The sequence below is a fragment of the Littorina saxatilis genome, linkage group LG2, assembly GCF_037325665.1.
Source record: "Littorina saxatilis isolate snail1 linkage group LG2, US_GU_Lsax_2.0, whole genome shotgun sequence".
Classification (NCBI taxonomy): Eukaryota; Metazoa; Mollusca; class Gastropoda; order Littorinimorpha; family Littorinidae; genus Littorina; species Littorina saxatilis.
Window position 1 is genome coordinate 38,128,161 of NC_090246.1, and position 13,174 is coordinate 38,141,334.

Sequence of the window (13,174 nt, forward strand, 5' to 3'; positions counted from 1 at the left end):
ATTCAATGTGTACTTTATGATCGTTGACATGCAGGTTAGACGTGACGAAGACAATTTTCAATTTTGATGTATTCATTTCAACGGACATTAAGGTGTTGTTGTTGTTATTGTTATTTGGTGCTGAGTTAAGGTTACGATCCTTTTCGTGTATACAATACACAAGTTAACAGTTTTAGCGTTTACATGGAACAAAGAAGGAAAGCGGAAGAGGAAGCAGTACAAACATACTCGCAAAAAACGATCTGCGCACGCGTTCAAATCAAAGGGGGAAAAAAGGAAAATCGCGTGTTTGTGTGCCCGATGTAATCCTTAGAACCTTTACACTCTTTCTTTGAACACTCAAAAGCAACTTCAGGGCTGGAAGACTACAAAATTGCACTTTTTGCCGACTGAATCTACGCTTTCTCAAATCAACCGGAACAGGAAGAAGAAAAAACTTTCGAAAAAACGATCTGCGGATGCGCATTTTCTCAAAAACTGGAAACCGGAAAAATAAAAGTGCTCGTAGAAAAAGATGTGCGCATGTGCGAATCTAAAAGGGCCGCGGAACTGTTAATCGGTGTATGGAACCCCAATTTTAAGACCTCCAAAAATATGAGAAAACCAGGTCTTAAACAAGTCGCGTAAGGCGAAATTACTACATTTAGTCAAGCTGTGGAACTCACAGAATGAAACGGAACGCACTTCTTTTTTTTCACAAGGACCGTAGTCCGCCGCTTGTGCAAAACGGAGTGAAACTGACGAGCCTGTTTAGCGCGGTAGTGGTTTCGCTGTGCTGCATAGCACGCTTTTCTGTGCCTCTCTTCGTTTTAACTTTCTGAGCGTGTTTTTAATCCAAACATATCATATCTATATGTTTTTGGAATCAGGAACCGACAAGGAATAAGATGAAATTGTTTTTAAATCGATTTTGGAAATTTAATTTTGATCATAATTTTTATATTTTTAAATTTCAGAGATTGTTTTTAATCCAAACATAACATATTTATATGTTTTTGGAATCAGGAAATGATGTAGAATAAGATGAACGTAAATTTGGATCGTTTTATATATAAAAGAAAAAATTACAATTTTCAGATTTTTAATGACCAAAGTCATTAATTAATTTTTAAGCCACCAAGCTGAAATCCAATACCGAAGTCCGGCCTTCGTCGAAGATTGCTTTACAAAAATTTCAATCAATTTGATTGAAAAATGAGGGTGTGACAACTTTTACAAATAGCCGGACATTTATCGAAAAAATGAAAAAATTGTCTGGGGATATCATACCCAGAAACTCTCATGTAAAATTTCATAAAGATCGGTCCAGTAGTTTACTCTGAATCGCTCTACACACACACACAGACACACACACACACACACAGACACACACACACAGACACACACATACAGACACACACACACACACACACACTGTGACATGCACACACACACACACACACACACAGTGACACAGACAGACACACAAACACCACGACCCTCGTCTCGATTCCCCCTCTATGTTAAAACATTTAGTCAAAACTTGACTAAATGTAACAAGTCGCGTAAGGCGAAATTACTACATTTAGTCAAGCTGTGGAACTCACAGAATGAAACTGAACGTAGTCCGCCGCTAGTGCAAAAGGCAGTGAAAGTGACGAGCCTGTTTGGCGCGGTAGCGGTTGCGCTGTGCTTCATAGCACCCTTTACTGTACCTCTCTTCGTTTTAACTTTTTGAGCGTGTTTTTAATCTAAACATATCATATCTATATGTTTTTGGAATCAGGAACCGACAAGGAATGAGATAAAAGTGTTTTTAAATTGATTTTGAAAATTTAATTTTGATCATAATTTTTATATTTTTAATTTTCAGAGCTTGTTTTTAATCCAAATATAACATATTTATATGTTTTTGGAATCAGGAAATGATGAAGAATAAGATGAACGTAAATTTGGATCGTTTTATAAACATTTTTTTTTAACAATTTTCAGATTTTTAATGACCAAAGTCATTAATTAATTTTTAAGCCACCAAGTTGAAATGCAATACTGAAGTCCGGCCTTCGTCGAAGATTGCTTGGCCAAAATTTCAATCAATTTGATTGAAAAATGAAGGTGTGACAGTGCCGCCTCAACTTTTACAAACAGCCGGATATGACGTCATCAAAGACATTTATCGAAAAAAAGAAAAAAACTTGCGGGGATATCATTCCCAGGAACTCTCATGTAAAATTTTATAAAGATCGGTCCAGTAGTTTAGTCTGAATCGCTCTACACACACACACGCACAGACAGAAAGACAGACAGACAGACACACACACACATACACCACGACCCTCGTCTCGATTCCCCCTCTATGTTAAAACATTTAGTCAAAACTTGACTAAATGTAACAAGTCGCGTAAGGCGAAAATACAATATTTAGTCAAGTAGCTGTCGAACTCACAGAATGAAACTGAACGCAATGCCATTTTTCAGCAAGACCGTATACTCGTAGCATCGTCAGTCCACCGCTCATGGCAAAGGCAGTGAAATTGACAAGAAGAGCGGGGTAGTAGTTGCGCTAAGAAGGATAGCACGCTTTTCTGTCCCTCTCTTTGTTTTAACTTTCTGAGCGTGTTTTTAATCGAAACATATCATATCTATATGTTTTTGGAATCAGGAACCGACAAGGAATAAGATGAAAGTATATTTAAATTGATTTGGACAATTTAATTTTGATAATAATTTTTATATATTTAATTTTCAGAGCTTGTTTTTAATCCAAATATAACATATTTATATGTTTTTGGAATCAGCAAATGATGGAGAATAAGATAAACGTAAATTTGGATCGTTTTATAAATTTTTATTTTTTTTTACAATTTTCAGATTTTTAATGACCAAAGTCATTAATTAATTTTTAAGCCACCAAGCTGAAATGCAATACCGAAGTCCGGGCTTCGTCGAAGATTACTTGACCAAAATTTCTACCAATTTGGTTGAAAAATGAGGGCGTGACAGTGCCGCCTCAACTTTCACGAAAAGCCGGATATGACGTCATCAAAGACATTTATCAAAAAAATGAAAAAAAACGTTCGGGGATTTCATACCCAGGAACTCTCATGTCAAATTTCATAAAGATCGGTCCAGTAGTTTAGTCTGAATCGCTCTACACACACACACAGACACACACACACACACACGCACATACACCACGACCCTCGTTTCGATTCCCCCTCGATGTTAAAATATTTAGTCAAAACTTGACTAAATATAACAAGTCGCGTAAGGCGAAAATACAATATTTAGTCAAGTAGCTGTCGAACTCACAGAATGAAACTGAACGCAACGCAACGCAGCAAGACCGTATACTCGTAGCATCGTCACTCCACCGCCCGTGGCAAAGGCAGTGTCCGTGGAATTGACAAGAAGAGCGGGGTATTCGTTGCGCTGAGAAGGATAGCACGCTTTTCTGTACCTCTCTTCGTTTTAACTTTCTGAGCGTGTTTTTAATCCAAACATATCATATCTATATATTTTTGGAATCAGGAACCGACAAGGAATAAGATGAAAGTGTTTTTAAATTGATTTCGAAAAAAAAAATTTGATAATAATTTTTATATATTTAATTTTCAGAGCTTGTTTGTAATCCGAATATAACATATTTATATGTTTTTGGAATCAGCAAATGATGGAGAACAAGATAAACGTAAATTTGGATCGTTTTATAAATATTTTTTTTTTTTTACAATTTTCAGATTTTTAATGACCGAAGTCATTAATTAATTTTTAAGCCACCAAGCTGAAATGCAATACCGAAGTCCGGGCTTCGTCGAAGATTACTTGACCAAAATTTCAACCAATTTGGTTGAAAAATGAGAGCGTGACAGTGCCGCCTCAACTTTCACGAAAAGCCGGATATGACGTCATCAAAGACATTTATCAAAAAAATGAAAAAAACGTTCGGGGATTTCATACCCAGGAACTCTCATGTCAAATTTCATAAAGATCGGTCCAGTAGTTTAGTCTGAATCGCTCTACACACACACACACACACAGACAGACAGACAGACAGACACACGCACATACACCACGACCCTCGTTTCGATTCCCCCTCGATGTTAAAATATTTAGTCAAAACTTGACTAAATATAACAAGTCGCGTAAGGCGAAAATACAATATTTAGTCAAGTAGCTGTCGAACTCACAGAATGAAACTGAACGCAATGCCATTTTTCAGCAAGACCGTATACTCGTAGCATCGTCAGTCCACCGCTCATGGCAAAGGCAGTGAAATTGACAAGAAGAGCGGGGTAGTAGTTGCGCTAAGAAGGATAGCACGCTTTTCTGTACCTCTGTTTGTTTTAACTTTCTGAGCGTGTTTTTAATCCAAACATATCATATCTATATGTTTTTGGAATCAGGAACCGACAAGGAATAAGATGAAAGTGTTTTTAAATTGATTTGGACAATTTAATTTTGATAATAATTTTTATATATTTAATTTTCAGAGCTTGTTTTTAATCCGAATATAACATATTTATATGTTTTTGGAATCAGCAAATGATGGAGAAGAAGATAAACGTAAATTTGGATCGTTTCATAAATTTTTATTATTGTTTACAATTTTCAGATTTTTAATGACCAAAGTCATTAATTAATTTTTAAGCCACCAAGCTGAAATGCAATACCGAAGTCCGGGCTTCGTCGAAGATTACTTGACCAAAATTTCAACCAATTTGGTTGAAAAATGAGGGCGTGACAGTGCCGCCTCAACTTTCACGAAAAGCCGGATATGACGTCATCAAAGACATTTATCAAAAAAATGAAAAAAACGTTCGGGGATTTCATACCCAGGAACTCTCATGTCAAATTTCATAAAGATCGGTCCAGTAGTTTAGTCTGAATCGCTCTACACACACACACACACAGACAGACAGACAGACAGACACACGCACATACACCACGACCCTCGTTTCGATTCCCCCTCGATGTTAAAATATTTAGTCAAAACTTGACTAAATGTAAAAAGGACGAAAGGAAGGTAAACTAACAAACCAATCCAAAACAAACAACAACAACAAAAACAAATAACAACGATCTTACAAACAAGCAAACAAACAAACAAACACATTTCCTACACAAAATGGTTCGTGTACTATTATTTTTTTTTATCAAAGAGAAAAGAAAACAATTTTCATTTCCAATCAAGAACAAAAACGTCGACTTATGAAACATATTGGAGCTATGTTTGTTTTAAATCTGGCAGCAAGATTAACCTTCACACAGCCAACAACGTCCGCTTTTGAGAAAAAAGTGACCTAAGTTCCAAACCCAATTCCAAAGAGGGAGTGTTATCAACAACAAGAAGGGAGTGGAGAGGAGGGGGGAGGAGGGGGAAGCTCATCTGCTCCAAAACCTGAAAGAAAACAAGTCGCGTAAGGCGAAATTACTACATTTAGTCAAGCTGTGGAACTCACAGAATGAAACTGAACGCACTGCATTTGTTCACAATGACCGTAGTCCGCCGCTAGTGCAAAAGGCAGTGAAAGTGACGAGCCTGTTCAGCGCGGTAGCGGTTGCGCTGTGCTGCATAGCACGCTTTACTGTACCTCTCTTCGTTTTAACTTTCTGAGCGTGTTTTTAATCCAAACATATCATATCTATATGTTTTTGGAATCAGGAACCGACAAGGAATAAGATGAAAGTGTTTTTAAAACGATTTCGGAAATTTAATTTTGATCATAATTTTTATATTTTTAATTTTCAGAGCTTGTTTTTAATCCGAATTTAACATATTTATATGTTTTTGGAATCAGAACATGATGGAAAATAAAATAAAAGTAATTTTGGATCGTTTTATAAAACAATAATTTTAATTACAATTTTCAGATTTTTAATGACCAAAGTCATTAATTAATTTTTAAGCCTCCATGCTGAAATGCAATACCGAAGTCCGGCCTTCGTCGAAGATTGCTTGGCCAAAATTTCAATAAATTTGATTGAAAAATGAAGGTGTGACAGTGCCACCTCAACTTTTACAAAAAGCCGGATATGACGTCATAAAAGACATTTATCGAAAAAATGAAAAAATTGTCTGGGGATTTCATACCCAGGAACTCTCATGTAAAATTTCATAAAGATCGGTCCAGTAGTTTAATCTGAATCGCTCTACACACACACACAGACAGACACACGCACACACACACACACACACACACACACATACACCACGACCCTCGTCTCGATTCCCCCTCTATGTTAAAACATTTAGTCAAAACTTGACTAAATGTAAAAAGGGATTCCAGTGTACTAACATGCTCACCACCCCAGATCTGGCCAAGCTTTGAAATGGGATAGTAGCATTATAAACGCATATAACGCAGACTGACATCCCGCGAAGTCACAGAGAAGTGGAAATATGTGCAAAAGTCAGTGTTTTCAATGTACGGCTCAAATTGTGAATGCTTTTATTCAAATGTTGATTTTCGAAGAATAAAAGGGAGTGAACTTGTCAAATCCAAATTTTGAAAAAAAAATAAATAAAAAATAAATAAATAAAAATAAACGCATACTAAAAATCGACAGCCTGGCTGCTTTCTGAGCCTAGTGGATAACACTAGCTAAATAAATTTCCTAAATGACACCTGAATTCTCGCTGTGTACAAGAAGCAGCCACAGGCTGTAGACGTGTTTTGTATCAGTGTGTGCATGCAGGTTCAAGGATGGACCTGTTCCATGTAAAAGCTTGAAAAGATCTATGTTTTGTTAAAAGCCGGATATGACTCATCAGACATTTAGAGAAAAAGGAAAACTGGTCTAGGGATATCATCTGGGAGAATTTGAATGTGAAGTTTCGTGACGATCTGTCGAGCAGTTTTCTAGGAATCGCTGCACACGGACGCACACACATACATACACACATACACCACTACGCTAATCTCGATTTCCAGTCTATGTTAAAGCATTCAGTAACTCCGTTTTAAGACTCCCTTCCTTGTAAGACCTGGCCACTGTCTGTACCTCCAAGAGCAGAAGAGTGAAGTATGGCGCCCAGGACATGGCAAAAAGCACTGCGATGAGGATGAGCATTTTCACCACCTTCATCCGGGTCTTGAAGAGTGTCTGGAACACCGCACCCCTTTCTGCCGCTCCCTTGCCGAACATTCCCTTTTCCCTGTAAAACGAAAGCAAACCTACATTTGTTGACCAAGACAATAGCTTTGCCCATACCCCGCGGCCGAAAAAGCGCTGTCGCATTCACGTGAAAAGCGAACCGGCCCGTTGCAAAACGAAAGCAAACCTACATTTTGATGACCAAGACAATAGCTTTGCCCATACCCCGCGGCTGAAAAAGCGCTGTTACATTCACGTGAAAAGCTTACCCACACCGTATACCGTGGTTGCACTAGGCAAATCTGTCCGAAGCGGTTGCACCCTTATTTTTCTGTCCGAAGGGAGACACGCGACGTAAGTTTCTGCACAAAATCACCTGTAATTCCTCACAAATGACATATCATCACAAAACTACCGAAGTGGCTGGTTGCGCATCTCCAAAGTTTTAGCTTTGTTTTGGTTGCGCACCGCCGAAGCATTTCCTTAGTATTTTGCCTACATTATGCTAAATAAAATTAATAATGTTGATCGTCAGCGCCCGCCCCAATTTTTGGGGCCGCCCGGAGGATTTTTTATTTTTGTGTGTGTGTGATTTTCATGCTCCAAAGTGACATTTTCGCATCCGACAAGGCATGCACATGAATTCAGTGCAATGTTGTGTGTGCGCGTGCGTGTGTGTGTGTGCGTGTGTGTGTGCGTGTGTGTGTGTGTGTGTTGTGTGTGTGTGTGAATTTTTCCGTGTGAGCATTTGTCCTGTGAGCAATTGTCATACAACCACAAAATGCAACAAAACTTGCTACGGTTAACCGTGGACAATTTGTTATGCGTCTTAGAGGAAAAGGTGTGTTTTGGGGCTTGACCAAACAGAATTTTTGTGTGGTTTTCTTTTAACAGATTTAGCTTCATAACTTATTGTTAGCAAAACGTCAATATACCTGAGCCTGCCCAGATCGTTTGGCCGTCTGGACAGCCAACCGCTATTAATTTGCTTTGCACCTAAGAGCAAAAGTTGGTCTATTTCACCTCTTGAAATAGAATCCTGAAGGGAAAAACGCTGACGCGATTTTTCCCCGATTTTTTAAAAATAGAATTATACAGTAATGATTACGAACAAAGTGTCATTTCTAAACACACTAACACTCTTTCCTTCAGAATCGTGTTTGGTCAAGCCTAATAAACGACTTTTTGCTCTTAGCCATATAAGACTCCTGTAGAGAGAGAGAGAGAGAGAGAGAGAGAGAGAGAGAGAGAGAGAGAGAGAGAGAGAGAGAGAGAGAGAGAGAGAGAGAGAGAGAGAGACAGAGAGAGATGAGAGACAGAGAGAGAGAGAGACAGAGAGAGAGACAGATGAGAGAGAGAGAGAGAGAGAGAGAGAGAGAGAGAGAGAGAGAGAGAGAGAGAGAGAGAGAGAGAGAGAGAGAGAGAGAGAGAGAGAGAGAGAGAGATATTGTGTACACCAAATCGGCACAGACAAGCAGATATATGATTTTCCATACCAATTTGGAACATACCCAGAGGCGGACACAAATAGATTCCTGTTTATTTCTTTGAAATATCTTCGGCGGTGTGCAACCGATTGCTTCGGGGGTGTGCAACCAGAAAAACAGAGAGACTTCGGAGATGCGCAACCGACAAATCTTTGAATGTCTTCACAGATTCATGAAATATGACGCTCCTGCACCACATTAAATCATACCATCTGACCCAGATGTCAAGAAATGACCATAGATCACATTACAATCGCGTGTAGCCTTTCTCATGTGCTTGAATTTCCCTAGTAACTGCGGAAAGTCAAAATTTGCACATAATGCGCTTGAAATGTGTAAATACTTGAAGGCCAACGTTCACAAACACATTGAAGCAATGAAACAAATCGATGATATGATGCTATGACACCTTAGGCCAAAGTACAAACGGTAGTTTTGTGATTATATATGTCATTTGTGAGGAATTACAGGTGATTTTGTGCAGAAACTTACGTCGCGTGTCTCCCTTCGGACAGAAAAATAAGGGTGCAACCGCTTCGGACAGATTTGCCTAGGGCAACCACGGTATACGGTGTGCTTACTGGCCCGCTGAAAACGAAAGATGTGTCTTACCAGCAAACCTGGAAAATACAGGTATCCCAAATCAATAAATATTACTTGTATGTTTGCTTTTGACATGGAATTAGGACAATTTAGATTGGATTTGTTGTTGTTGTTGATCTGCGGATCTGATTGAAAAAAAGACGAGAGAAGCATAATATGCCTCCAGCTTTAGAAATAAAAGGGCAAACATGTGTTGAAGCGGCCTGCATGCACACAAAATTGATAAAGATCTGAGAAATAAAATTGCATAATTATGTACAATACTGGAAGCCAAATAAACCTTTAACACGCGTTTTTATGTGTAGAAAAAAGTTTACGCTCGGGATGCTGCTATAATTCATTGCCTTCCACATTCACCATAACGCACCCCTGCATCACAATACAAATCCCCTCTTCGTGATTAAGTGCACATTTCTTCCCGTGTAAACGATTTGGCTATAATCACCTCAGATCTGGCTAGGTAAGATTTTTGTTCGTGGCTTTTAAAAAACTAGTTCTTCAAAAAGTCCAACTTTGCATAGAAAACAGGGAGGCTGTTGATCTTCTTTTAAGCGTCGAAGATGAGGGATGGTCTTATACCACGTCAAAACCTGGGCATACCTGAGACAGAGGGCTTTGTTTGTTTGTTTGCTTAACGCCCAGCCGACCACGAAGGGCCATATCAGGGCGGTGCTGCTTTGACATATAACGTGCACCACACACAAGACAGAAGTCGCAGCACAGGCTTCATGTCTCACCCAGTCACATTATTCTGACACCGGACCAACCAGTCCTAGCACTAACCCCATAATGCCAGACGCCAGGCGGAGCAGCCACTAGATTGCCAATTTTAAAGTCTTAGGTATGACCCGGCCGGGGTTCGAACCCACGACCTCCCGATCACGGGGCGGACGCCTTACCACTAGGCCAACCGTGCCGGTTAAGAGACAGAGGGCAGACATGTTTTAACAACAAGAGACTGCAGATGAGGAGAACTATAGAACAAGACAACAATAAAAATGTACTCAACAGAAACATGGACAAGTTTTGACACAAGGTCTTCCTCGGCAAATAAAAGTAGAGACGACAGAGAAATATCGAAGAAAACCAATGAAGAAGAGGGAAGACAGTACCACACACTTTGTTCTTTTTTTGTTGAACGTTAGGTGTGTTACTGTTTTTATGTTACATGTTTGTGATGAGTACGTGTTTATTGTTAGGCTATTTTGTTGGGAAGAACTGCGCCTTTAGGAAATAGAACGTCCGTGATGGCAATTCGATCTGGAAAGGTGAGGACAACATGCACTTTAATACAAGCCGCTGTAATTTTGAAAACAGGTATCATGCTAGAAGCCAAAAGCAGCTTTCGTAATCGATTGAGACACCTGTGAGTCCGCCACCACGGTTCCAGAAATTTACTAAATTGCATGCAGACTCTCTTCAAAATACTGAACAATCTTTTCCAAACACGAAGAGTGAAAAACGTGACTTGCGAAAAAGGCTAAAAGAAATACTGGAGTTGCCATGTCAACCTCAGACGTCGCGCTGAGAGTTCATGTTGCTTCTTACGTGGATATCAGGATCTGTTATTTGCTTTTCTTTTCTTTTCTTCGCTTTCACGAAAAGCTGTTCAGAACTTTTGTAAATGTCAGTTCAGATTTATGTAAGTTGACGGGGAAAGGGGGTGGGGGGTGGGGGTGGGGGGGGGGGGGGGGGGTTAGGAGGTGACATTCAGGTTATTAACAAGCATCTTTGTGACAAGAAAAAAACAGCACCCACCCCAATAGTGGTAAGTTTGTTAAACGTTAAATTACCAAAACGAAACATTCACTAGAACCTGGATCTATTGATCTTTGTCTTTGTGACAAGTCAAGGGCCTGAGCGTGCAACATGAAAATTGTGGCTTAGCAGTAGCCAGCTTAGAAAAAGACTGTTATTCGACAAGTATTTCATTAGAAACCCATCTTGTCAAGCAGAGATTTTTTTTTTAAATGAAGGAAACAGAAATGGAAAAAGAAAAAGCAACAGAAAGCAAGCAACTTACAGCCGCAAAAAAGCCCCCAAAACAACAACAACAAAACAACAACAGCAGCATCACAACCGCAGCAGCAATTGCAACTGCACAAACATCAACAGCAACAAACAGCAGCAGCTGCTTCAAGAACAATCGCACCACCACCGCCACCATCAGTAGCAGCAGCAATAGCATACTGGGCTGCGCACTCGCCACACTCTTCTAATTTTGACACATCACGCCTATTTTGACACTTAGACAGCAAACTTTGCAAAAAACATCCTTTCCGCCCTGATCCCAATCGACTGAACATACAAACAATATTTGAGCTGCGGCAGACAACTATTTTGTGACCAGCCATAAACATGGCCACAGCGCGTTGTTGTTCAAGTCAGCGTCCGAAAGGATGCTGTTGAAAGGTAACAAACTTGAGAGACGGAGAGAACCAAGGCAGCGTGTTGAAATTGAGGGAAAATGATGTGAAAAAGCGATATTTTTTTCTGTTAAATTCAGTGAGTTTTGCAAACTTTATTTTTGCGATTCAGGGACATGGTGGACTCTTGACGGATAACGTAAATTTGGGACACTGTTCTTGAATTTTACCAATACCAGTACCTGAAAAAGGCCAGGATTCTGCCATAGTTGAAAAGCAGGATGGCTAAGGGGATGACGTAAGCCACCATGATGATGAACACACCGTTGATGACGGAGTAATCGTAGGACACAGAGTAGCTGCCACATCCCAATATGGTCTTGTTCTCATTCTGCACGAGTACGTATTCGCGGTGTTCGTAAATGGTTGGAATGGCGAAGACAGTGGAGAGAGACCAGATGATGGCTAGCTGGATGGCAGCAGTGCGAAAGCTGAGCTTCTTGTCGGCATTGAGCACGATGGCCTGAGTCCTGTCGAAGGAGATGGCCACCATACTGTAGATGGACGACATGATGCACATCAGTGGTCCTGCGTACACCACGCGGCACAGAAAGTCGCCTGCAACACGGAACATTATGTCTGTAGACATGCGAAGTCTTGAATTTTTTGGACACAAGTTAACAATCCTATGACGGGTTTAAAACCTTTTTTCAGAACATTACGTAACATCTGAAGAAATACCCGTGACAATCCACAATTTTACGTGAACTACGTCTATTGTTGGCAAAATGTTCTGAAAGTGTCAAAGCAATCCACCAAGTCATTGCTGAAATACAGCGCTTTTTTTCATGATACCCCTCAACATTAACGCAAAAACTCCTGTTTTTGACCGCTCATGCGATCGACACCTGCATCAGTAGGAATAGCATAGCACACGAAATACGCAAGCTAGCTAAACAAAACAACATGTTCGGGCTATTATTTGATTTGACTTTCATATCGTATGTAAAAGTTGCAAAGTTTTGCCTATTGTCATTTTTGTATTACGTCCCTTCGGATATTATGTCCGGTCGATTTTGAGGATACTCTTATTTAAGCGGCGGTCACGTGATCTATATAAAGGAAATCTTTAACCCGAAAGGTGATCCAGAAAGTCCTGTGAACGGCCTTAACTGGCACATAAAGTTTGAATGAAATGACACGGGAATTAATGCTTTAATATGGGTGCAAGATTTGTCGCAATAGTGTTTTGGCCAAGTGTATTTCATAACTGTTTACATTTAAGGCATATCACAGCAAGAGGTAAGAGGTTGTTGTCTGAAACACATGAATAAATGCCAACGAGAAACAGAAAGACAGAACCAGTAGCGCATAGGACGACGACCCCCTCCAACCCCCCAAAACCAAAACAAAACAAACAAAAACCAGAGAAAAAAACACCCCCCATCCACCCCCCACCTACAAAAAGGAAACCCACAAGATAAAAAAAAACAAAGAATAATCACAATGATAAAAAGACACGAACAAACGAGCAAACATCACACAAACAAACACGCACGCACGCACGCACGCACGCACACACACACACCCAAACACACACACACACACACACACACACACACACACACACATACACACGCA

The 13,174-nt window shown here is 39.8% G+C and overlaps 1 protein-coding gene across 1 annotated transcript in view; it reads right to left on the reverse strand.

Annotated features, from left to right (window-relative positions):
- Window positions 1–13,174, reverse strand: part of LOC138956176 (QRFP-like peptide receptor) — a 36,475-nt gene that overhangs the window by 1,837 nt on the left and 21,464 nt on the right. Inside the window, exons 2-3 of the mRNA XM_070327611.1 lie at window positions 11,776–12,151; window positions 6,985–7,138 (exon numbers count right to left, since the gene is read on the reverse strand). Of these exons, the coding sequence (XP_070183712.1) occupies window positions 6,985–7,138; window positions 11,776–12,151 (530 nt within the window). The remainder of the gene's footprint in view (window positions 1–6,984; window positions 7,139–11,775; window positions 12,152–13,174) is intronic.